A 27,639-nucleotide genomic window follows, 5' to 3' on the forward strand; every position below is an offset into this window, starting at 1 on the left:
GATATCTGTGCTTCTATTTCTATAATTGATTTCTCTTTGTGTGATTGTTGAACGTCGGTGTGAAAGGGCAGCTGATGAAAGACAGGTACCGACACGAGAACCTGCCACTTGCTGCGTGTGTTTTACACCGCGGAATATTTATTTCCATTCGCCCTGGAAGAATAAACAATGACACAGGCTCAGAAATGCAGCGTGCATCATCCTGTGCAGCTTTGTAACACTGTCAAAAGTGTTTTAGCGTTCACCTGTGAAGTGGCCTTTCAGGGGATGATCTACCTGCTCCATCCTGATCTGCGGCCCTCTCTGACCTGCGGAGCTGAGCGGTGACTGAAGCCCCGCTGGATACACACTCCTCTTGTCTAGACCAGCGTGACACCAGCCAGTTATTTCAGAGGACAGGAGATAGATAGAGCATGATAAAATCATTTTCCCTTACTCGCTCCCTCCGCTCTTAGACTAACGCTTACACACCTTTCATTCTTCTACTCTATTCTTCACATTAGGTTTTGTCTCCAAGCTCCGAGCATTCTATTATTCCCTAATTAGCAGCATTAATAATCTTCAATTAGGCATATAGCTTTGAGTGCATGAAGTCTGCCTCTTTCATGCAAAGCGTGTGTGTGTGTGTGTGTGTGTGTGTGTGTGTGTGTGTTTGTGTGTGTGTATGGACGAGCGTCATCGTGACACCCTGTCCTCTGGTTCTCTGGTGGCTTTCCACCCAACACCAACTGCCTAATGAGGGAGTGAAAGGCCACGGGCAGAGGAGGCGGGGGCTGCATATCAGTGTGTGTACGTGCAACCGTGTTTGTGTGTGTGTGTGTAATTAAAGAGCAGTGCCAGCAGGGGGGACCTGTGTTAGAAAGGGTCACCAGAGCGAGCAGCAGGCCATCGCCAACCTTTGGTCATTAACTACCGACACCGCCAATAAAGGCTTCTGGGTGTGTGCACATGTGTGTGTGTTTGTCTGTGTGTTTGTGTGTGTGTGTGTGTGTGTGTGTGTGTGTCAGGAGGCCAGCTACGAAATTACTTTACATCAATAAGTGTTTCACTGAGTTTATGCATGTTTGTGTCACTTTCATTTAGCTTATACTTTAGCTCCAAGTAGGATTGAGTTAAACCCTTCCTGCGAGCGGCGCCCAGTTTCAACAATCTCGTCACCGTGCTGGAGTGGCAGCTGAAGATTTTCGATTGATATATTGATAATTTCTAAGTGTTTACACTGTAAACTTTCAGAACATGGTGAAAAGTATCACAAAAGCAATGTTTTTAAAATGCTTGTTTTGTACAGTAGTCTAAAATCTAAAGATAATTCATTTACAACGATGGAAAACAGATTTCAGAATCAGCAATCAGAAAATATTTGGCAATGTTTTCTTGATAAATGACTTTAATAATCAATGGATTTAGGGCTGCAACTGACTTTCATAATCACCATTTTCCTCACTTAATCAATTAATTGGTTTGTCAACAGATTTTTTGAAAATAGTAAAACATGCTCAGAATAATTTCTCAAAGCTCAAGGAATCTTCAGATGGTATGTTTTATCCGACCAAACGTCCAAAACTCCAAAGCTCTATAGTTCATTTTAATGTACGACAAAGCAAAGCATCAAATTCTCACATTTAAGAAGCAAGAAATGAGCAAATGTTTGTTTTTTTATCTGAAAAATTACAAATGAGTATTCAATTATGAAAATAGGTACCAATTAATTTTCTCTCAACTGACTAATTGAATAGTAATAATAATAATAATAATAATAATAATAATCTTAATAAAGTGCTTTACATGTCAATAATTAAAGCAAACAAGACATGAAAACAACAACTAGTAAAAGAACTGATAAAAACACTTTAGTATTTAAAAACTGAGGAAATAAAAGACAGTTTAAATGAACTTAAAATTCAAGTAAAATCAGGAAAGGTTCTGGAACAAAAGTTTGTTTTAAGAAGGGACTTAAAAGAGATCACTGACTCGGCCGACCTGATTTCTTCAGGCAGATTGTTCCAGAGCCTCTGGGCCCTGACAGCAAACACTCGGTCCCCTTCAGTTTTTGAATCGACTGATTGTTGCAGTTTTAAATTGATTATCAATATAGCTGAAGACTAACATTGTAATATAACGAAGAGACATGACTAATTTTAGCCTCATTTCCACCATTCAGTCCAGACAGTACGTTTTGTTACACATTACATCGGTTATTTTTCTGTTTCCATTGTCAAAAGTTGTGATTGGTACCAAAAGAACTGTTCCATTCTGTTGGAATGTATCGTCAGCCCTCTGCTGAAGTACCTAGCACACTGATCTGTTACTACCAAGTGGAGCTTGAGACAGGAGAGAATCGTCTCACTTTCGCATTGCTCACATTGCAACACAGACACTCCAGCCTACTCTTTTTGTTCTGACAATATCAGCTTGAGAGATTGTATGTGATCAATGGATCGCCTTTATACTCGCCTAACAACGTCTTCCACTGACAGTCAGTGTGGTGCAGACAGAGAGGAGAGGTATTAAACAAGCCAATAGGTCAGCCAGGTCTACGGCAGGCACAGTTGGACAAAGTTAAAACAGGGAGTCCATCTTTAAGTTGTGATGGATGTTAATGAGACACACAGTTCTGTATCTTCTCTATCAGGTAATGTTGGTTTGTTTAAATTCCGTGTGACCGTCTGGCTGCTCGTGTTTGTTTCCCCATCAGATCCCCAGATCTCAGCAATAAACTCTGTTCAGTGTCGTGATTTCCAACAGGAATGACGACCAAAACCACTGAAATAAGACCTAAGCTGTAATAAACCTGATTCTTCCTTTAAACAAAAGTGAAATCTGACTTTTAACCGTTCTCAAACTATTTCTGTTTCTTGTTTGCTTGTTTTTCTTTACGGTTTTTTTTTTTTCGTGTCTGTCATGTGGTATGGATCCCTCCTTTCATTCTTTCAGCTGCCATGCGGCCCGCAGAGAGTCACCACATCAATATCATGTTTACAGGAGGCAGAATTGTCTGTGTTTCTGCATTTGTTTGTTTCATCTCAGAGCCACCTTTTTTTCCAGGTGTCTGTGTGCATATATGTGTGCACACACGTGTGTGTTTATGCCTTCTGCACTCCACAGTGTGTTGTCTCTCCTGTCAGGTAATATGTGTGAATTGCCATAGGTTGATTGGTTAGCCTGAGAGGCAGCAGCGGGAGTTAAGGCAGGTGCTCCAGGGCAGCAGGGGGAAAGTCGAGGCGACATCCCCCAGCCGCGGCGCCTTCCCTCTGGGCTTCCAGCTCCGAGCGGTGCCTGGCTAGCTGGGAGGCAGCTCCAGGCTCCTGGGGCCCTGATGCTGTGACGAGGTGCTTGGGAGACAGAGGCGGTGCGTGGAGGAGGAGGAGGAGGAGGAGGAGGAGGAGGAGAGTTATGTGTATGTTTGTTTGTGTTTGTGTGTGTTCAGCTGGGGGATCCCAAGCAGATTTGTTTACCGGTAATTAATTCACCTGATTGACATAACAGCTGCCGGAGCTATGGGAAGTCAACGGCATATGTGTGTGTGTAATATATGCAGCGTGCTCCCATGCATATTAGTCGTTGTGTGTGTGTGTGTGTGTGTGTGTGTGTGTGTGAGTATATTTGGCTGCATACCTGTTGTGTACGTGTGTATGCATGCCTCCTGCAGAGGAGGGCATTTCCACGTTGCAGGGTTGGGAGTCGGGTTCCTGGCAGAGCAGCCCGGCTGCAGCTCTCCGTCTTCCATCGATTAGACCCGTCTGTCGGCCGGCAGCAGCCCTGCTTACACACTCTTGCCTCCTCGCTAATCTTTATAGAGTTGACTTCAGTGACAGAGTTATTGGAGCACTTGAAGCAGAGGGGAGAGGAGGAGAAGTAGGGCTGTGACAGAAGGACAAATGAGGGAGTTGGGAGGAGAGGGTGATGGCGATGACAGCCAGGAACAGTGTGGAGAGGGATTCCTGGTTTCAGTTCCAGGGATGCACGAGATGAAACCAGCCGTGTGTCTGCAGATCAGTCTGCAAGACGCTACATGTACAGACACACAATGGAGTGTTTATTCATGCGTGAACACGTCAGAACGTACACATCCCTGTTTATGCCTGCACAGACGGCAGTTTTAACTGAGGTGTCTTTTTTTCTGATTAAGCCTCTTTCTTCGCATCAAGGACAGGTTTTTTGCATCAACAGCTTCCACCCGTCTGCTTTTTCAGCAGCATTCACTTTTTGTGTAGCCGCGGACCACAGAAGGAGAGCACAAAGGAGAGAACATAGCAGGTATAAACAGGAGAATGAGAGAGACGCAGAGAGCCCTTGTGTGAATAATGTAAGCTCATCGAAGACTTGGACTGGACTCTGTGTGTGTGTGGGTGTGTGTGTGTTGGTTGCTGAGGACTGTACGGTCAGTGCAGGAAGGTCAGGCCGAGCTCTTGCGATCTGAAAGGAAGCTTGTTGAGCACACGTTCACAGACACACTCACACACGCACTAACAGGTCGGTATCAGTGTTGTTGTGGCCAGCAGGTAGCAGTGTGTTGGCCCGCTTGTCTGGACCCAGATAACAGCAGATCCATTACCCCCTGGAAGCCGAGGTCTGATCACCGGACAGATAGAGCCGCTCACTCACTGTCTGTGGGCCATCCAGCCAGCCAGCTAGCCAGCCTCCGCCGAGGAGCTAAAGAGGATCACAACCAGGAGCAAAAGGAGAACAGACCCCTTCTGTTAGAGGGAATGATCAAATACGAACTCAGTGATAAAAACAGAAGGAATTTTGCTTCTTTTTTTGTCGTTTACTCAGAAGGAAAAAACTCACAGATGCCTTTAAAATGTCCAGTTTGAGTATGTGTTGACTAGTGAGATTTGCTACTGAAACTGGGCCAAATATAAAATTAAACCAATAGTAAAATCTATTTTGTCGAGATCTGACTCCAAAATTGCGAACTACACATACAAGACTTTCAACACTGTCACATGCTCCCCTGCTTTTTTATATTTATTTCATAAAAAAGTATGGTGTCTCAAAGGGACAGTTCACCCCAAAATCAAAACAATTTTTTTTCCTCATACCTGTAGTGCTATGTATCAATCTTCATTGAGTGTTGGAGATATCGGCTGTAGAGATTTCTATCTTCCCTTCAATATAATAGAACAAAATGGCACCAACCTCCAAGACTGAAAAATGAAGCCAATGCGAAAGTGCCAAAAACTGCAGTTCATCAAATGGCCACTTGAGGCTGGCTCCAAAAACTAAATCCCCATAGTCCCCCATGTTAATATGCCGGACTTAACAGCAGAAATAAACATGTTTACAGGCTGGCACAAAAAACGATTTTGGTCTCTATAGCTAATTTCAACATTCATAACAACTATACTGGGGGTGATTTTATTATGACACACTTGTTTACATTTTATTAAGGCCCAAAGTTACGTGTATCAAAGGGCGGGTCCACTTGAGTGACAGTCTATGAGTCAGATCCACCCCTCAATCCTCCACAGCTCCAACTGTTGTCCAAATATGGTCATGTCTGGCTCCAAAACACCAAGATTGCGCCAACCAAAATGCCAAGCTCTAGGCTTCAAAACGGCAGTTCACAAACCAATGGGTGGACATAGCTGGTGAAGGTAGCTATGTCCATTATTTGTACAGTCTATAGATGACATTCGGCTTGTGGTGCTTTATGCTTAAAAAAATACATTTGAAAAACTGAACAGCAATGTGTTTTTCTAGAAATCATGTCCTGGTTACACAAGATAATCCACAGACCTTGTTGTGAGCAGCTTCATGTAGGAACTATTTTCTTTCGACCGAACTACACCCGCCAACAATATCACCATACAGAAGGTAGCGTGGATCTACTGCTAGCTCACCTAGCACCACTGAGCTAGCTAGTGTTACAGCTCAACAAAGCAGGACGCTATTACTGTTTCAAGCTGTCACAAGCATGAGTCTCGTGTCCATGTGTAGATGCACTCTTCCTTCTGCGCAGTGATACGGTTGGTAGTTTTGTAGAAAGAAAAAATAGTTCCTACAACTGCTTACAACAAGGTCTGTGGATTATCATTAGTAACCGGGTCATGATTTACGGAAACAGATGTTGGTGTTGAGTGACTTTTTTTGGCGCTTTGAGCACCACAAGCTGAGTGCCATCTAGTTCCAATATTTTTTACAGACAGCCACCTCTACGGCGAGATCTTCAACACTCGACAACTCACACCAAAACAATTTAGATTGATAAATAGCATTAGAGGTAAAAGGAGACATACATATTTTTGTTTTTGGGGTGATATTTTGTCAGGTACAGACAGCATGGAAGCAAATTCGTGTGTCGTTTAATTCACTATCCTAGGTGTGGCTGGTTTTAACATGAAATGACCCTGATTATAAGACAATCTCACCTTTTGCATTTCCTGTTTTGGAAGATAAGAAACATCTTGACTAAAACAGTCATATTATCCACATTAAGGGATTTATGTCTCCCTTTAAAATGAAACTATTCTTCAAAATATGAACTGAACTAGCCACAATCAGAGTCATACAACAGAGAACACCCAGGATGAGAGAATTAATGGACGGAGAGCTTTAGATTTTGAAAACATTGAATACTTAATTGATCTCAAGGCTCATTTTCCGATACGGAGGAGGAGGTATGGATGGCTGCAGTATTAAGACTAAAGATGTTATATAGCGAACAAGCAGGATCATTAGTTAAAATGGGATGCTGAATGAAGATAGCTCGTATGAACATTGATTTGAAATGAATGAAGATAATGTCATGAAATGCAGCTCGGATTTTAGTAGCTGGTTTTTATGGCAGCAGCGGCGGCGGCGGCAGCAGGGAGAGAGTGAGACAGAGGAGTGTGATGTGTGTGAGGAGTTAACAGTGTGCAGGTATTGTGTATCGGGTTTGTTTGTGTGCAGAGAGAGAGAGAAAAAAGAGGGAGATACAGGGCAGCTATCAAAAGCCACAGGCTGCTTTAAACTCCATCTCTGTTTCTTTTTCTCTCTCTTTTCTCCTTTTTTTCTCCTCTTCTCTCTACCTCTCTCTTTCTCTCTCTGTCCCTCTCTCTCTCTCTCTCTCTGCTCCCTGGCCATGCTGATGATTGACGGCCTGAGGGTTTTAATGGGCACTGGAGAGCAGGAGCTGAGGTCGGGGTTGTCATGGCAACTAGGAGAAGGGGCCTTTTGCTGCTGCTTCACCTGAGTACTGTGGAGCCTCGTTGGCTGGTTGAGGCAGGCAGCCACACACACACACACACATATACACTCACCACACATACTTACATGCCAGCACCACTTCCATTCACTCTTCCTCCTCTCCCTGAGATGCCCTGCCGTTCATCCAGCCATCTCTGGCCTTCTCTTTTCCTTTTCTCATTTTCATTTCCACCCTTCTCTCCTCTCTCTGCTGATCCCTCGGTAGATAATACGCTGCGATACGCCACAGCTGGTTAACTGTGTGCACGTGTGTCATGTACAACAGTTAGCCTATTGTTGCTGCCTTCCCATTGTTCAGTAACAGCTCACAATTACACACTTTATAAGGCCCAGTTGAGGTCAAAAGTGTCTCAGATCCCTCTGTGTTTTTGTAGGAGATCCTGCTAAGTTGCCACATCAATGCAGCTAATTTCACGCTTACACTTTGTTTACACTCGGGGGCGACGGGGCCTCCGTAGATGGCGAGCCAGCTGCAAGGATGCACAGAGGCGCCAATGCTCAACACATTGTTCGCTGCAATTTGCTCCGAAACACCAGGGGGCGTACAAGCAAAATATTCTGTGGATAAGCAAGAAATGTTAGCGGATTTTAAAAGAGTTGCAGCAGCGTGAAGCGCAAAAAAAAGAGCTTTGGACCTGTATCAGGAAAGTCAGAGCTAGTTAAAGGCTGAAGTGAACAGATATGTTTTTAGCTTTCTTTTAAAAATAGTTAGCAAGCTAGCTTCCTTGATATCTACAGGTAGTGTGTCCCGTAGCTTTGGGGGGTAATTGACAAAGGCTGCATTCCTGATCTTCTTTCAGCTGTCATAGTAAACACCAACGTCCTGCCAAACATTGCATTTGTATACTGTAATTATTATGTTGCTTACCTCCAAGTTATTTTATAACGCCTTGTTTCCCCCCCGGTCGCCACTCTTTCTATCAGACTTTTTTTTGTTGTTACAAAGCAGTCTCTCCTATTCTTCCACACCCTGCGGCGAAAAGCCTCTTCTCTCCCCAGTGTGGTGGGCTGTTTCTTTACACTGATTTAAGGCCATTTGACTGTCCTGTGATCTGTCAATGAAGAGTTGTACAGATATATGTACAAGAGAACCTGCCTGGCCAGTCTTCCCCAAGGCCTCCATGTTGAAATGAAAAGTGCAACGCAAGCAGTGGCTGCCGAGGTCAGAAATTCAGAGGTGCACAACCGAGTACTGTTACCCTGGAAATCCAGATTTCTCGCGAGAGCACAATTTGAATTTGCTCAGCAAGTCACTCTGGCAATCAGTAATGATGCTCATTACCTATGTCCATGAAACCGAGCTGCACCAATCACATCGGGGTGTCTGATATAGGCGGGACAGAGGCGAGCTAAACAGATGACGACAGCGCTGCGACGACGAAGTCCGGAATCAGTCAGTAAACATTGCAAAGTGGCTACGGATGAACACCAGTTGTTTGAAACGGCTTTGGCCGCTACAATGAACGAGTTAGACTTGGCTTTTTCTCTAAAAGAGGAACAGAAGACAGCGCTTGAGTCTTTCCTTTGCAAGAAGGACGTTTTTTCTATTTTGCCGACTGGATACGGCAAGAGTCTAATCTACCAGTTAGCTCTGCTGATAGCGCTCTGGATACATCACCCCGTGAATTGTTCTGATTGGTCGTAGTGTTATCCAATTGCGTGCAGTGATATTTACAAATGCATGCTTGGTGCCGCCCCTCGAGTTGGGCCATTTTCATTACTCATGGCCAGACCCTAAATCTTTCTAGATTTGGGTCTGGATTTCCAGGCTAGAGCACTGTAACAACTTTCCGAGCCTTCGCGCTCAATGCAAAAGACACGCTGATGTCATTTTTTGGCCTATGAACCTTGTATCGGCAGCACTGCATATCATATGTACATTTAACATTTCTGTATGTGCGTATTTTACCTCATTCACAAGGCATCCAAGGACAGTTCATTCAGGCAGAACTCAGATCATCCAAATATACACCATGATAATCAGCAGCCATTGAAAAGGGGAGCAATACATTTAATTTCTCCTCCTGCAGCTCACAGTTCACGCTGTTCATCTTGACTCGGAAAAAAAACACTTTTATAACTTGCAATGATTATGACTATGATTGGAGCTGCTGATAATTTGTCTGCTCAGATCCACACAGACCTGAAACAGGCAACAATACATCAGGATCTGAGCCCTTTAGACTGAGTAGAATTTGGACGGAGCTCCACTCTGTTCCTGGGCTCGGCCTCAGTGACAAGGAACGAACTGGACTTGTGAAAACGTCTACTTGGAAGAGTCTTTTTTTAGACATTAATTTGGCATATTTGCACTACTGAGATAGTTGTTGGTTGAGATAAGAAACAATGCAACAAAGTTTCCCATTTGGACTCAGATGGCTGCAGCCACTTTGTGCATGTCCCAAACCACCAGGCTACAAGGTTTTAGAAAGTAAAAGGCAAAAAACAAGCGTACACCTCGCATCAGTGGGGTTAGGTTCTACATTTTTGATAGAATTCCTTCATATCTTGAGTGTCGTATTATCAATATTGACTTTATGATGCTGGGGGCACTGCGAGTTACCCGAGTGCTCCTTTACTTCCTGGTTTGGTTGATGCTCTTGACCTCTTCAAGCTTGTCTACTGTTGAGGCAGGGAGGAAGAGATACAGTTCACACATACACACAGACCTCAGAGTGCTATAGAAACATCTTTAGCAGACAGTTCTTCACCGTCCAGACTCTCATCATCCTTTGAGACATCTCTCTGTCTCTTCTTCTCTCTCCTTCTCCATCTGTCGTTTGCCAGATCTGTCTGTTCGTATATTTCTCTTCCTCCCTCTCTTCGTCTCTCTGCTTGTGTTTGACTCCCGTGGATATGTCCATGTCCACACTCTGTAAGTCTCTTATGATCTGCTCAGAGTCCCACAGATTCACACCCTCTTACCAGTGCAGTGTGTGTTCATATGTGCGTGTGTGTGTGTGTGTGTGTGTTGTGCCTCATGGCCCCAGGGCCTGTTAGTTAGTGTCTGGGCCGTTTGGGTCAGCGAGGGATGGAGTGATTGTTTGCTCTGGAAGTGAGTGAAGCTCTAGTTACAGCGGGGGGAGGGGCAGGAGGAGAGCAGTGTGTGTTCGGTGTGTGTGTGTTTGCACAGTTTGTGGAGAGCCTTTGATTGTTCAGTTGCTAACAGATTTTATGAATTTGGAAAAGGCAGTATTAGCACTATTAAAGCTTCTATGGCTCCTGTAAGATTGTGCAACCAGTCATCAAACCTGGATTTATGATTTATTTGAGCAGTTCTCTGACCTGCCACCTCCACGGTGAACATATGACTACATTTAGGTAACTAAAACTACTTGGATAAGGTTGGGGAAAGACTGTGGTTGTGGTTCTGACTGTTGCAAGAGACAGGATGCAAACCGCAGTCTGTGGTGTCAAACGTTTCGTTATGCCCATCCATCTCCCCCTGACCTTTTGAGGAGTGTAACATCGTCAAGCTACTTCCATGTTCGCTACTCGGATCATTATTATTAGCACTGTGTCAGGAAAGATGGGTTGCTTTAAGCATTTGAACATACAGCCAGTGCTGCTGTTTTTCCTGTGAGGACAGTGTGTCAGTCAGCATGGAACAAGGGCTGTTTGTAGCTTTATGATCCTCCACAGTGTTGGATCCTCCTGTAGCACACAAACTGACTCCACATTCTGACTGAAAATTTGTTCTTTGGGTAACTTTTTTTTGTTTCCTCCTCTCATCGTGCCGGCCATGTGTGAATGTCGAGCTCTGACAAAGCAGTCATGACCAAACACCGCCTGTCAGCCTCACTGCCTCAGAAGAAAACCAGAGCAGCGAGCGTCACATCTGTCTTCTCCCCGATGTTGAAAATCATTATAATTGAGAGCACAGATGAAGGAAATATTGCCAGAAATATATTTGGAGGCCGTATTCAAACTAAGGGTTGCATGCAGGAACACAGGCTGCTCTGTATAAATCAAGATTATGGTTCTGATTTACATGTTTTACATTATTCATCAGTATGAAGTGGGACCAAAACAGCGATAGGAATTTAACAAATCCACCAAAGCATGAGGGTGGGCTGAGTAATGAACCTCAATACTTTTCCCCATGAAATGTGTCTGTAACACTGAGAATAAAAAGTCAGTCCCTCCAGGCTGTTGAGATCAAAACAACTTAAGCAAAGTCAGCCAATCGCCATGAATTCTGGGCGACCTCGCAATTTTGTCCGATCGCCACTACTTTACCACAAATTTGAGTATGTAAAACAGGTAAAATCTTTTTTTTAATGTAGAGCGTCATTCAGCCCCTCCTTGCGCCTCTCTTATGCAGGATTTATATTTTTGTGTTGAATGGATGCCGTACCTAGAGCTTAGACTCTGCGTTGACGTAGAGCCTACACCGTGCCCTACACCATAGCCTGACACGCAGGCACCCCCTGTCTGTTTTTGTAAGCTGAAACCATTTCCCTCTGTGGAAAGGGAGATTTTATTTACTTTTATTTCACAGATGAGAAACAATAAATTGTGAGGACAATAAAGCCTCCACAAAAATAGCATTTTAAGTCTTGTGTGTGATTTATCCTGGCTTCATATGAGCAGAGGAAATCTCAGCTCATCGCTAGGCTAATTTACACAATGTAAAATGCCATAGGCTTGTGCTAATAACGTTAGCATGTTACATTTATTTGGAAAACGTATTAAATACAAGACAGTTGTTTTGCCGGTGAACCTTGTGAGTTGTAATGGAGCTGAATTTTGTAACATCACCTTTGTAAAATGTTGCTGTTGTCCCTGGTTTCATATGAGCAGAGGAAGAGTCCACTAGCCACTATGCTAATTTATACAATGTAAAATGCCATAGGCTTGTGCTAATAACGTTAGCATGTTGTATTTGTGGGGAAAATGTGTCCAGATAAAGACAAGTGTTTGTGATTGCTGTGAGTTATAGTGAAGCTGATTTGTGTACTTGTGTTTGAAATTGTCACTATTAAGCCATGTGTAATGTGTGTTTAATGTGTGTTTTGAATCAACTAAACTTTAAAGCACTTCACAGAAACCACACCGCTGACTAGTGTTTTGGAGGTGTAACTGCAGAGTGACACAGACACACCACCGCACAAGTATAAATGCTCGCAACGGCACAGGCCACATGCATAGGCTATGGTGTAGACTCTGCATAGAGCTGACGCACAAGTAAAAATCCTGCTTTACTCTCTCTGTTTATCATGGGACTACTGCTGTGGGAGTGTAAGCTCTGTGCCTGGGACAGAGTCACACACACACACACACACACACACACACACACACACACATACATACAGGTGTTGAATATTAGCATAACATGGCTAACATTACTCAATGGTTATTAAAGGGTTTAATGAGAGAGTTGAGCCGTTACAGTATTGGTGTGAGATTGTTGGGACGGTTTAATTGCTCGGTGTTGGATGTTAGCCACTGCTGCCATATTAGCTTCTGCTAACTGGGCATAGGGGCAGAAGGAGAGTGTCTTAGTGCTACCCCTGCAATGTCTTTGCAAAAACACACCTAGAAAGATTGCAGCATGCATCACAATTTTTTTTAGTAAAGCTGCCAGAAAATCATTTTTTAGACTGCAACAGTCTCAAAAACCTGGAGGGACTGAAAAGTGTTGAGAGCTGGCAAGGAGATGTTGATCTCAGTGTTATTCCTGTAACGTATGCTTTCATCAGATATTTCCTGACCCAAAGATAAATGAAGAAATAAGATGTAATTCGATAAATAAATAATAAGACTTACTTTCTCAAATTACTCAGGAACTTTTATTAAAAAAGTTGCTCCAGCCAGGCATCACCGGAAGGCTTTTAATTTGAAGCAGTTGCAGGAAGTGTTGGGTGTTTGACAATTAGGGAGATTATTGTTCTGTTGTAGTTTGTGTAAATGTACAATGTGCACATTTTTGCTAGTTTTTGTCGGCCAACAGATCAGTTTGGAACTATGGAGTGAATGGTCTAGCAGAGAAAGAGAGGCAATTGGGAGCAGATCTGAAAATAGTTTGTCTCCTTTGTGTTGGAGAAAGAAACAGGAGCTGTGCATTTGCAGGACTCTTCCTGTTCATAACCCTGCCCCTCTCTCACATCTCCGAGTCCAGCTAGATCTGAAATGGTTCGATTGATTTGGCTGTCTGTTGTGGTCAGATGGTGCATCGCACAAACTGCTTCACTGGAAGCACTCTGAAGCCTTAATGTTCCCCCTAAACTATCTGCATCTTGACAAGATAGTTTTGTGTCCTTCATCAAATAATTTATCACTGTGAGTAAATAATCATATCTTCATCAGTTATTGGTAATTACCCCGTTTGTGTCCAGAAATTCACTGAGTGTAATCAGGGCTGGGAGTTTTGTGGCAGATTTCTGCACATCATATCTCTCTTCCCATTATTGTCTGTGAATGCAGGATTATTTTAACACCTTGCTGATTGCTGTTTACCGTCTGTTGCTCCATCAAACAGGAACACCGAGAGTAAACTGTGGTATCTTGTGTTTGTTTTTCAGAGTGCAGCCGCTGCTCCCAGTCCAGTGATGGGCAACATGCCACCCAATGATGGCATGCCAGGAGGACCCATGCCCCCGGGCTTCTTTCAAGTAAGAAAAAAGGAACTTTCTTGCTGACTCCATCCCTCACCCACCCCCACCTTCACCCGTCACACAACCCCCGACAGCCCCTCTGCCCCTCCCATAGCCATCGCTAAGCCTATCCTTCTGTCTCCTCCTCCTTTTTTAGCCTCTTTAGCTGTCCTAATCCCTGTCCAGATGTGTTCCCTTCTCTGTCTCTCTGCCTCCGTCCCATATGTCCATGCTCAGGTTGTTAACTCCTGGTGCTCTGTCTGAAGCTGCACATATCACTGACTTCTAAAGAGTTTTCTTATAAATTTGCCCAAATATGAAATGCTGCTTTTGTGAGCAAGTGAAAGTACTTTTTTTTGGTTGAAGTGAGGAGAGGAGGCTATTTTCTCTGGTTTGTGTTACTTGTGTTACTAATTCCTCCTGTCATCACTGTTCTCTGAAGGCTGTCTCGGAGGCTGACGAGGTCACACACACTCTCTCTCTCTATCTCCATCTCTGTGTGTTTCCATCACTCTCCTTTCTCTCTCACACGCGAACATGCACATACGCGGGCCTTATTCAACACTTTGACACACATTAAACTAGTAATACTTTCAAATTGGAAAATATCTCCACCCACAAAGATATTCAACGAATCAACAGAGGTGAAAAGAGAAACGTTTTGTTTTGGTTTTTTCACTTAAAACTGTTGAACTACTTTAAAGGGATAGCGGCCGTAGAGATGTCTGCCTTCTCTAGAATATAATGGAACTAGATGGCACTCGGCCTGTGATGCTCAAAGCGCCAAAAAATACATTTGAAAAATCCAACAACAATGTCTCCTTCTAGAAGTCATGACCTGCTTACTCAAGATAATCCACAGACCTTGTTGTGAGCAGTTTCACGTAGGAGCTATTTTCTTTCTGCCGAACATCTTCCACCAACTGTATCACCACGCAGCAAGAAGAGTGCATCTACTCATGGACGAGAGGCTCATGCTCAAACTTTAATGCATACTCCTCGGCCGAGCTGTAACGTTTGCTAGCTCAGTGGTGCTAGGTGAGCCAGCAGTAGATGCGCGCTTCTTTCTGCACAGTGATATGGTTGGTGGATGTATTTTGGTAGAAAGAAAATAGTTCCTACATTAATACTGACAACAAGGTCTGTGGATTATCTTGAGTAACTGGGTCACGAATTCTGGAAAAAGACATTGCTGTTGAGTTCTTGATTTTTTTCTATTTGGCACTTTAAGCGCCACAAGCTGAGTTCCATCTAATTCCATTATATTCAAGAGAAGGCGGACATCTCTACAGCTGATATATCCAACACTTTGCAACTCACACCAAAACAGTCTAGACTGATAAATAGCACTACAGGTAAGAGGAAATATATGCATTTTAGATTTGGTTGTGAATTGCCCCTTTAAATACATATACAAGTCTTGATCTAGACGATTGTTTAAGTAAAAAAGTAGTCACATAAAATTAACTGCAAATATTAAACTCTGTCACATCATTCCACATCAAGTTATTTTTTCATGAAAGTAAAGGAAAAATTCTAGCAGTGTTTAATAGTCAGGACGGCCAGCAGGTCTTTTGATTGTAGAGACTGTCCCATAATTGAAAGTTCAGGTGTCCTTGAGTAAGATTTCAAAACTGTGATGTTCGTCTGTGTCAGGTTAAGAGCCTTTAAAGAAATTGTTCAGCATTTTAGGAAATACATTTGTTCACTTTGTTGCCACGAGTGAGATGAAACCACTCAAATATCTGTACAGTGAATATGAAGCTACAGCCAGCAGCCGGCTAGCTTAGCTTAGCACAGAGACTGGAAAGTGGGAAACAGCTAGCTTGGCTTGGACTAAAGAGAACAAAATTTGCCTCTCTAAAGGTCATTATTTGAATTGTTGCCGTGTTAACACATTTTTTTTTCACTTATAAGGTGTTTATTTGTAATATTTAGGGGTGCTGGGGCGCCTATTAGCTCACCTGGTAGAGCAGGTGTCCCACTTATTGAGGCTGTGTCTTTGCCGCAGTGGTCGCAGGTTCAATTCCATCCCATGGCCTACTTTCTGTCCTGCTTTCACGCTGTCTGTCCTATCAAATAAATGCAAAAAGAAGAAATATTAGGAGTGCTGGTGGGCAGAGTTTGTTGCTAGGCTAGCTTTTCGTCCTGTTTCCAGCCTTTGTGCTAAGCTAAGCTAACTAGCTGTTAGCTGCAGCTTCATATTTACCATGTTTAGGTCGTTGTGTTGCAGCTGTAGTAACTGTATACATATTTGGTTGAAGTCTGTTTTTGTTATTTGTGTGTAAGAACGACGAAATGTGCAGTCTTCCATAATGCTCTGCTTGTTATGAATGATTAAGCAGGTTTTACAAACGCGCTCCTCTCGGATGTTTAGTATGCCTGATGTGTAAATACATACAGTGTGGAACTGTATAGCCATTTGCCTGCGTTGTCTTGTGCTGGTTGATTGGCATGTCGTGTGCAGCCGTTGTGTGTGTGTGTGTGTGCGTGCGTGTGCGTGCAGGGGTCGTGGAGAATGTTAATGATGTATGAGCAGTGAGCAGGCCGGGGAGAAAGCTATCTGATGGTGTTGCATGAGTGACATTGCTTTCCATAAATAGACCCTGTGTGCATGGCAGGCAGGCAGGCAGGCAGGCAGGCAGACAGACAGACAGACAGACAGGATGGGCAGAGGGGAGACAGGGAGAAGAAAGACGGGACGGATGGTTTCTCTCCAACGCTGCAATATTCACCCTCCTCTCTTTGCTTAGCTCAGCTAATCTGAGCAGCAAAGCAGGCAAATGTAAAGAAAACAACAACAAAAAACAAGTGTGAACAGAGAGGCTGCATCGCGCACTAAAACACAGACAAAATGTTCCCTGCACCTCTCCAAACTTTACATCAGCCTCCCCTAAATCAAGCAGACGGTGTTGCCAGAACAGCAGCATATTTCACTGTGTTGTAGCGTGTTCGTATGGCATCTTTCAACTTCAGCTCGAGCTGAGCCACACACGCTGCCTCAGTAGCTGACATTCACTCCCTGGTGAACTAATGGTTGCGGTCCCTGCTGAAAATGCAGGCTACTGAGTTTTCTGCAGTTCATTTATTCATTCAGGTGAAGGGGAAGGCAGATTTTTTTTATCTTTCCCTCCCACATATTGTTGAGATTTTACTCATATTCTCATCTCTGTGCTCTCAGTTACACTGGCGGTAAGGTCAGTCATTTGACAGTGTGAAATTTCCACCTTTGTAGAAAACTCAACAGTGTTTATTGTGTTTTCGATGCGGAATTGTGAATGGGTTGTAAATACTCAAATTTTCTCTGTGCTGTAGTCATTTCTCATCTCCGGGTCTGCTTCCTCCCGCCACCTTCTCCCTCTCCTCTCTCCTTCGTACGCCTGGCATCCTTCTCCATGACATTTCCTCACTCTCTCCATTTCCCTTGTCTTTGAAACTATTATTTTCTCGCTCTCTCACACACACACTGCTTCAGTGACACATGCTTACTCACCAGCTCCGTTGTGTGTGAACTGTTCATATGCACTCTGTGTGTGTATTGCAGACATTTTTTTCCCAGTTGCACTAGCGCGGTAATTAACATGGGTGACCCCAACACTGTTATTGGCTACGGTCCTGGGAGAGAGGGATGAGGGGCAAAAGAGGGACAGCGGAGGAAAATGGAGGTGGAAGGTGGGAGGAGGAGGAGGGCGTCCGCCTCCGTGCTCCCCTAATCTGTAGCTCACAGGACGAGCTGGGTGTCGGACTCCTGCAGAGAGGAAAAAAAGATAGATGAAGCGAGACATGCTTTAGGTGGGAAGACAGAGGATGGAGGAGAAAAAGTGGGAGAGAAATGCTGTGTTGGTGTGAGCATCTCTATACGTTTGGTATATAATCCTACTCAGCGAAAGTCCATCGCTGCTGCATCATGGCCCTCTGGGGAGGACAAGTAAAGGGGGGAGATGACGGGGAGGAGGAGAAACAGGGAGGAGAGGCTGTGAGGAGAGACAGAGTTAATAACAGGGAGGAGGAGGGAAAGAAAGCAGCACAGAGTGGAGGAGAAGAGAGGACACTGAGACGTCAGGAAAGTCTTTCAAAAATGTTTTTTATTGGCTTTCAGAGATGTGTGATCGCAAAAATGACAGCTGACGACAATAGTGGACAGTTGATGGATTCATCTCCCATCTGCTGCTCCATATATAGAAATACATCAGGGAGATGTTTACTGCACAGTTTTTATAATGCATACATGAATATAGCACATGTATAGACAAAAAATAATAAAATAATAATAAGATGAGACATAATCTGGAAGAAACCAGCATAAATTAGAGTGTTAGGTTTCAGTCCAGGGCAAAGCAAATTAGATAAAATGTGCTCTTTAGAGATTTATGTGGCCCACCTGTCAAATAATGCCCCAAGAAGTCACCCTTTGTTGACCTCATTCTCTGATCTACATGTCAAGTATTTGAAAACTTAATGCGCTCCATTAACCAGTTAGGGTGGGGCAGGCTCTTTCTACTAAACTGGCACAGCTCCTCTTGCCAAAAAAAGGGATCCAAAGTCAAGGGCAGTGTGTTTTACTGCAGGTAATTGCAGCTCTTCAGGGAGAACACCAAAAAGCACAACAAGAGGATTAGGTTTGATTACACATTTAACAACAAGCAAACCCAGGTATCAAAGACGAATTTAAGAACCCGCTCAAAGCTGAGACATGGCAGGCACATGGCGAATTAGGAGGACATCTGCTCTCAGTAATTTATTGATCAAAGGTAATATTGATCTCAGGGTTCATCCTGATCCTGGTCACTGGTTTTACAAAGACGCGGAAAAAAATAGTTGAAGTGCTTTTAAAACGTGAATGGGAGACTGAAAATTATGGAGGGATGGTTGAAGAATGGCGACTCTGGTTCAGTGGTGGCCCCATTAGGGGGACCAGGGGGGCAATGGCCCTAATGATACAATTGCTGCCCCCCATTGGCAACAATAATTGGAGGCCCATATTACTGCCTTTAAGAGACATTAGCGCTTTTTTTAAGCTGGTATTTTGTGTAACTAGACTAACTAAGGATTCCATTTGTACCAACAATGTTAGCTTGTTGGAAAGGGGTGCTAAATAACATGCCAAAAGTATGATAAACTTTTGGCGAGGGAACAAGTGGCATGGCCATTTTCAAAGGAGGAGCCCGACCCGAGTCCAAAACAATTATAACTGAGCCCGGCCCGACCCTGACAGACTTTCTGATTTTCAAGTCCGAACCCAACCCGAGCCCGATGCAGTTTGTTACCTGACAGTTATTGTTATTATGGTTACAGTTTGTCTGTTGACCGTCAAATGGCTGCTGTTACGCCCAGTCAAGCACGCCACACACACTCAACTGGAGCAGAGCCTGTGTTGCATTCAGGGGTTCTCACGTAAATAACAAATTCCAGCGCTTGAATAGGCCATAGCACAACACAGCAGCATTTCGAGTGGGCCGAACCAAACCCGAGCAAAATTTTGTGATTTGTTATCCGAACCCAGCCCAACCCGTCGGGTTCTGACAGGACCCGTCAGCCTTGGGTCAGGTATCCACACTCTGATCTGAATGAAAATGGGTTCTATTGGTACCAACGAGTCTCCCCTAAACTTGAGATGGCTTGTTCCCAGTAAATGTTTTGTTCCTTACAACCAATGTACTCCTTCAAATTAAAGCTGTATATTTATCTTTCTCAACAAAAGGACAACCAACCTATTTGAAGAATGATGAATCACCTAACCGAGCTATATAAAGATATATGACACATTAAAACAGGGTTGGTTTGGAATTCAGAATGTTAACTGTACTGGTATCTCTCCATAGTTTTCAACTTGTCTTTATGTTTCAACAGCACAAAGGAATTCCCAAAATTCAGTGATGGCTTTTGGTTTCAATGTGCCACTGCTCTGGTATTATTTATTCTGTGTAAGGTTCAAATGTCAGATCTCAGTGTCTAGTCAGGGTCTGCTTCGGTCCTTCAGTGGATGATGTAGACTGTTGGTGTGGATCCTGGATGACTGAGGGACTGAAAGATAATTACAAGGTTGTCTTTTCTTGGACACAAAACAGTGCACGTACTGCCCCGAACTATTTGAAGCTCCTTTGACCACTGGACAAAAGACAGCAAGGGATTGTGTGTAAAAAGCCCTCTGAAACATTTTAATGTCTTTTTCTGTCATATCTGAAATAGCATTGTGAATAAAGAAATCAAAAAGACAGATGCTAAAGGACTCAGATGAGAGTGTGCAGGCAGAAGTTTTCACTTCAGCATGAACTAGACCCATTGAGGAGAGAAACTGTCTCTGACTCTTATCATCTCTGCTTATCCTTGAGAGGACAGCGGCAAAAAATGATACCTAACAATTCTCCTTGAATGACAGACACTTAGAGATGAGAGGCAGTCCTCGGCAAATGTTTCCTCTGTCCATTGTCTGCCTGTAGCTACTGTTAGACTTAGTTCAAACCCGTTGATAACAGTCGCTGCAGTTAAACAGGGATTTCAATGTAGCCTTTGTCTCCTACTGTGCATGCTTCATCCCTATCAGCAGCACGTTGCCGATACGGTGTGTTTTATCTGTTTGGAGACAGACGTGAGAACTGCCTCTAAACACACACACATTTCCCTGTGTGTTGGTGAAACTTCTGCTGTAAGCTCTGAACGTTGCTCTCAGCTAAGGAGGGGGATCGCAGATATATATAAATCATTTGGTGCCATCCTAAGATGTTTAAATGGCTGTCAGCGTTTCGCGGCCATCCTCGGGGAGAAAACACCCCTGATAGCGAGTTCCCGTCTCTGAGCTGACGTGTTGCCATGCTATATACAATGAGCTAGCAGGAGACCTACTGCTGCCACTGCCGCTCTCTCAGGAATGTTAGCAAGGAATGACAATGAGTGTGCACTCCATGTGTGTGTGTGTGTGTGTGTGTGTGTGTGTGGTGCTGTTCCTCCTGGCTTTGTTTGTTGTGTTCAGTGATGCAGGCCGCTTTGTGTTCTCGCTCCCTGTTTGTGTGTGTGTGTGTGTGTGTGTGTCCAGCAGTTTGACGGCAGTTACACACTGCCCTCTAGTGTTAGCAGCTGTAAACAAGAAAAGAAAACTCAGATGACTGGTACTCTTCCATCTCTTTCTCTCCCTCTCTCTGTTTCTCTCTCTGTGTGTTAGTGGTCCATCAGGGGCAGCGGTGTGGGTCTTTCTTAAGCTGAAATGAGTGGTGGGGAGGCGAGGGGGTTGTGTTGATGGGTTTGTGGTACTGTGCCAAGCTGTTATCTCCTTAGCCGGGTAGAAAATGATTTTATTAATTGCTTCATTTAACGCTCCCCGTGTCCCCCCTCCTTCCTCCCCTCTCCTTCACATATAACACAAACAACACCATGCAAACACACACTCGCACACAAGCTACTTTTCAAACTCGCTCTGCGCACACCTCTGTGACAGTTGAAATTTTCTCTCCCTCTCTCCCCTCGCTCTGCAGGGACTTGTAGAGAGAACAGTACGGCCATAAAGGCCATATGCTGGCCCATTCAGATGTAATAGCAGGAAGGCCCAGGGAGGCCCAGCCAGAGGAGCTATGCTCCATTATGGCACATTATAGAGAGGAACAAGAGAGGAGCACCGTGTGTGTGTGTGTGTGTGTGTGTGTGTGTGTGTGTGTGTGAAATGAGATTGTGTATTACCTACAGTGCAGGGACAAAATGCACTCACAAAGCTACATTACAGGGACTTAATTCCCATTTGGGGACAAAAAGCTCGTCCCCACAAGATCAACTGAAGTATTTTGGGGTTGGGTCTTGGTATTTGGTTTAAGTAGAGTTAAGATTTGGTTAAGGTTATAATAAGAGTTCAAGTTAAGCCACGTTTTCCCCTAAACACTTGGGGTATATTGCTCCCAGAGACATACATAAAATACGAACATACACCCAAACCGTTGATCTGATTTGTGTTTCCATGGCAGACAGTACTCTTGAATGAAGCCGGGGTTGTAACCAGATGATAATAGCATGTCGCTGCTCCATCCAGCTCTCATTGTATTTCCTGTTCACAATTCAGAGGAACTTCTGCACCTTGTTGATCCTCCACAAAACAGCTTTGTGTGTCATTTCAGAGCAAAAAAAAAACAAAAAACAGCCCGTAGTGTTGAGAGTCAGTCGCAGTCAATGGGATATTTAAAAATAGTGGGTTTGTGGTTTGTGCATTGAATCCTTGTCAAGCAAGAGTGTTGATCATCTCTTGACCATGTTTTTAGCTCCACCTTTTAGTATCAGATCAGTGTGCTTGGTGAATTCACAGGGGTGTAATGGAAAAACAGGATGGAGCAGCACGGTTCTTTTGTTACCGTCGACAACTTTGTCAATGAAAATGCAAAAACAACCACTGTAATGTGTAAAGAACTGAACTGAGCTGATTTGAACCAGTCTGGTTGGTGGAAAAGAGGCCTCAGGGATGCGGTGGCAATGGTTATGGTTGGGGTAAGGCTCCAGGAAATGAATGTAAGTCAAAGCAGTGTCCTCCTAAGTGACTAAAACTAGGTTTTGTGTGTGTAAAGGAGAAGCAGACTGCTGCAGCTGGATCAGTGCAGCCAGACCCCGCAGGGGTGTCTTGTTAGACACACACACACACACACACTCCCAGACTGGCACATCAACAACAATAACCTCTGAGGTCAGACAGAGCTAGCGCTGCATTAGCCCCAGTGTGAACCTGCTGAGAGACAGAGCGAGCCAGTACAGCTGGTGTTAACCACCCAAAACATACACACACAGAGTGGCAGAACAACCACAGTGGCACGGGTACAAACGTTATAACTATGCCAGCACATCCAGAGTACACTGTATGTACAACTAAATAAACATTTCCAGATTGTTGAATAGATTATTGACCGGCTGCATGTTGTGTAGCTGGTTAATGAGTGGCTCTATTGAAGACTTGACTGCTTCTCAGATGAGCCGGTCTCACGACAGCGAGGTGAATAGAATCAATGCAGCAAGAAAAGTAAACTGCCATGTCTCAAAAGGATAGGAAGCACCTGTCTTGAGAGCCCTGCTGCCGCCGCTGCTGCTGAGCTCAACACTTGTGTCTTTTTAGAAAGGGTTGTGAGTCCATGAATAAGGGCTCCTGCTTATGAGCCATATTGTTTTCACGTGTATGTACAAACTCATCTCTCCTGCCAAAATCTGAGCTCTTATACGGTGTACCTGGCAGCACAGCGGCACTGTATCTGTGCCTGTGGGAACGCACTTGTTTCAAGCTGTCAGTCAGGCATGTTTATTTTCCCACTGTAGCAGCGCCCACAGGTTCCTGGTGCTCAGCTCTGTCGGCACTCCACCATGCCAGCCATGCCAGCAGAGCACTCGCACAGGGAGGGCGGCGCAGTGGGCAGGGTGGGAAAGTGAGGGAGCGGCGGAGGGGGGAAGGAGAGATTTAAAGTGAGTGTGTGTGCGCGAGTGTTTGTGTGAGGCTAGAGAGATGCAGGTATCTGTGCAGCTGCTTCCTTTCAGAAAAATGCTGCACGCAGGTGAAGAGGTGCACAAGTCTAGACAGTTTCATGTGCCAGTGTGTGTGTGTGTGTGTGTGTGAGAGAGAGTGTGTGTGCTAGTGCTAAAACAATTAGTTGATTAATCGAAGTTGCTCAACTGAAATTATGCCAACAAATTACTGACAATTTTTTAGCTGAACAGCGGTATCAGAAGATAGTCGTCTTGCTGACTGCCATCAGCCTGTCGGCAAATAAGAAAACCAATGTTAACGGACATTGTTTTCTGTTGTCACTTCAGTTATGCGCTGCAAAAAAGCAGGTCTCAAAACTAACGGCATCTTGTTGTCAATAGAAAATGCATTTGGGTGGATCTTCCCATGGACACCTTCAGGACAAAGCTATTGATTCTCTGATAATGCTAAACTGTGAACAACAAATCTGTGTTGAAATAGGCAGGAGGAGAGCTAGTTAATGTTAGCTGTTAGTCGTTAGCCATTAGCAGCTGGTGGCTGGAACTAACAGCTAAACGAGGTTGCATTTGGTTACTTTATGATGCGTTCATGCTCTATTCAATAAAAAATGTAAGCTGTTATTGGAGGGTTATTTCTAACATAATCATGATGTGTTCAAATGCAATCTTGTAAAATTAAGCTTTTGATGAAAAACTTGAATAAATGGTTTTTTTTGAGTGAGACATTTGTTGTTTTTTCACAGCAACATAAATCTATACTAGAGATGAAATTAGGATTTATTATATAAATTAAAAAGGCTTTTGAAGCAGTTAATTGTGTAAAGACTAGTTTCATGTGAAGGTTATATGAAAAGTTGTTTCATAATTTTGTATGGTTGAATTTATGCTCAAACAAAGGCAGTGTAATGAAGGGCTGAATGAATCTAAAAAGTAATATTTTATAATAAAGACTTTTTTTTGTTTCTCAAAAGGGGGAATAAATAACAACAAAAACAAAATACACAACAAGAAGAAACATCATTATCAGCTATCGGCCGTTAGCTGATCGGTGCGATTTTCTCATTTTTGTCCAAGTAGAACATGTGCCATCAGTTTTAAAGCTGCATAGTCACATTAAAATAATACAGGTGGTGGCTATAAGTAATTTATTAAGGCAGAACAAAATGCATTTGTTGGTTTCAGCTTCTCAAATTTGAGGTATTCTATTTATTTAAATATTTTTATTTTACTTTAATCATTGTAAAGTTAATATATTTGGTTTTGGGACTGCTCATTAGACTAAATTAGCAATTTAAATTTGTGCAAACATGTTCTGCATTTTACAACTTAACAATTACTCAGATAAATCAAGTCTAGTCAATATATTTCTAGGCACATGTTAAAAAAGAAATGTTAATTCAATACGAGAAAATCAACTCTAGTCTTAATGTGTGTATTGGCAGCAGTGTCTGCATATTTACATAAAAAAGTGAATTCAAAATTATGTAAACATGTCTTCCAGCATGTGTGTGTGCCTATGCGTGTATGTCTGAGGTTATATTGCACATGGGTAATCCCCTAATCCTTTATCTTTCCACTGTGATGTTCAACACCCACCTGTTGGAATAATACCCCTCAGCAGCCCCCTCCACTACTGTACATGCTCACACACACACTGCAGCCAGCACACACTCAGCACCTGAGAGAAGAAGATTCTGCTTTCACCTGTGAAAAAAACCAGGGTGATCTCATATTCGCACTCATCACCACTCAGTTGCACCACTCACACACACACACACACACACACACACACACACACACACACCTGTAATGTTACCTGATAGCAGAGTGCTTGACGGAGGCTCTGGCAGACTAGTAGATAAGCCTGGTCTGGCAGTGGGTGGTCCTCTTTCTCCGTATTGATGTTCAGGTAGTAACAGTTCTCTGTCAGAGCAGCTGCTGCTGGAGTCAGATGAGGTTACTGCATGAAGAGACAACAAGGTGAAAGTTCACTCAGTCCTCCGTTACTGTACTTGACACGGTGTTTGTTGTCGTTGTTGAGAGATTAACTGACGAAACAGTTCATTCCCTCTCAAAATGCAAAATGAAACTGCTCTGTGGATTTAAGAGGCAGAATCATCTCAGTTATTCTCAACCTGGGACTCATTTTTCTATGGTTTGCCATAATGATGTTTGATTGGGTTCAAATATTTGGCACTTCTCTGAAGAGTGAAAGCGAGCACCAAAATTAAGCTTGCTTTGGCCCTTGACTGTGTTTTGGACAGCAGCGCCTCTGTCAAACTGGATCAAGCATCATCGTGGCAAAAATTGGAAAAAATAAGACTGTGTTTGAAAATACCCAGAATTATCCTCTGGCAAAGCAGCATGATTGTAATGGTCCACCCTGTGAATTGATCCGACCTCGTCCGGGCAATTAACAGTTCCTGTGCATGAAAATCAATGTGGCCGTCTCCAAATGTCAGTGACAAATCAGGTTATATGCATTCCTTCTTGATTTAACAGTATGGATATGATAGCTGTGCTGTTATGATACAAAGTTAAATTAGACATGCTGTATTTACTCTCTGATTGTAGCAGCAATTAAAGCTATACCAAGTGACCCTGACCACTTGGGAGCAAAAACAAACAGCAACAGGGTTTTAACATCAAATAGGGGCACGTGTTAAGTATAGACGAATTCGGCGAGCAATTTGTGTATGCCGCCATCTTGCGGCAGCGCCATTGCTGTGGTGACATTATGCTGTCATTGTGAACTGACTCTCTACAATGACAGCATCATGTATAGCTGGATTGATGATGTTAGACGGTGGCCTCCGGTAACTGATGACGGTATCTTAAATGAGTACCGATATTAATATAGAAATTAATCATTTGTTTGAGCGATAAGCAGGAAAGATTAGAGTAATAGGGACATAACAGACTGTATCATTAAACACTGTGTAATATAACGTTAGCATACGTTACGTGTGCTGATGTTAGCAAGCTAGCAGCGTGACATTTAATCATTATGGACAGGCTACGTGACTAAAAACAACAACACGTGTTTGTGTTTTGTTTTAGGTATTCAAGAATATTTTATTGATCGCCTGGCCTCCGATGACCAGAAAAACAGCAAATACAGGTCTCTGATTGAGGGTCAAAATTACCTGAGCTCCAGATGGGTCAGGCAAATTTTACACCACCTTTTAGATGACCATCACAATATGATGTGATGGTCACGTAGCCTGTCCATAATAATTAAATGTCACGCTGCTAGCTTGCTAACATCAGCACACGTAACGTATGCTGATGTTATATTACACAGTGTTTAATGATACAGTCTGTTATGTCCCTATTACTCTAATCTTTCCTGCTTATCGCTCAAACAAATGATTAATTTCTATATTAATATCGGTACTCATTTAAGATACCTTCATCAGTTACCGGAGGCCACTGTCTAACATCATCAATCCAGCTATTCATGATGCTGTCATATGGTTCACACTGACAGCATAATGAATTGATGACTGACACATGTCACCGCAGCAATGGCGCTGCCGCAAGATGGCGGCATACACAAATCGCTCGCCAAATTTGTCTATAAGACAGTTGTTTTGACGGTGAACATTGTGTAATGGAGCCAAATTTTGTAACGTTACCTTTGTTAGATGTTGCTGTTGTCCCTGGGTTTATATGAGAAGAGGAAAAGTCTGCTAGCTGCTAAGCTAATTTACACAATGGAAAATGTCATAGGCTTGTGCTAAATACATTAGCATGTTGTAGTTGTGGGGAAAATGTGTCCAGGAAGAGTGTTTATCTCTGAATGCTGCGAGTTATAGTGAAGCAGATTTGTGTTTGAAATGGTTGATATTAAGCCGTGTGTTTTGTATCAAGTCAACTTTACAGCACTTCACAGAAACCCTAGCGCCGACTACTGGTTTGGAGGTGTAATTGCAGAGTGACACAGACACACCACGCACAAGTATAATTGCTCACAACAGCGCAGGCCACGTGTGTCTGCATAGAGCTGATGCACAAGTATAAATCCGCCTTTTGCTGATAAAGAGCAGCATCGTCATCCCATTGGAGTTGGGTCTCTGGCCACCTTATGTATAAGTCAAATATTAGCTGGCCTTTTAGCTCTAGTTTGACTAAACAGCTCCACCATTTACTGAAGAAATAGCTGTTGTGAAAACTGGTGAAGGGGAAATTGCTGTTTGTGCAGTGTAATTTGTTTGTTTTTGCTTGTTTCTTGTTAATGATTAGGGATTATAGTGTAAAAAAATGATTAAAATGTAAAATAATTAAGGATATAATTTAGTATAATGTATTCAATTATAAATTTATTTATTCCCTTCTTTGGTATAGTTGATATTCTGGGTTATCAGTTGGTTGATATAGGATAGAGCCTGGGGCCTCAGCCTAATAC

At 43.3% G+C, this 27,639-nt stretch overlaps 2 protein-coding genes across 3 annotated transcripts in view; one reads left to right on the plus strand and one right to left on the minus strand.

Annotated features, from left to right (window-relative positions):
* The window catches only part of zgc:92140 (uncharacterized protein LOC447854 homolog), a 670,238-nt gene that overhangs the window by 378,403 nt on the left and 264,196 nt on the right, over positions 1-27,639 (minus strand). The window lies entirely within an intron of this gene.
* ssbp4 (single stranded DNA binding protein 4) overlaps positions 1-27,639 on the plus strand; it is a 121,715-nt gene that overhangs the window by 77,587 nt on the left and 16,489 nt on the right. For both annotated transcript variants that reach the window (XM_049587241.1, XM_049587240.1), the window contains exon 5: positions 13,719-13,808. In XM_049587241.1, the coding sequence (XP_049443198.1) occupies positions 13,719-13,808 (90 nt within the window). The remainder of the gene's footprint in view (positions 1-13,718; positions 13,809-27,639) is intronic.

The sequence above is a fragment of the Epinephelus fuscoguttatus genome, linkage group LG10 (assembly GCF_011397635.1).
Source record: "Epinephelus fuscoguttatus linkage group LG10, E.fuscoguttatus.final_Chr_v1".
Classification (NCBI taxonomy): Eukaryota; Metazoa; Chordata; class Actinopteri; order Perciformes; family Serranidae; genus Epinephelus; species Epinephelus fuscoguttatus.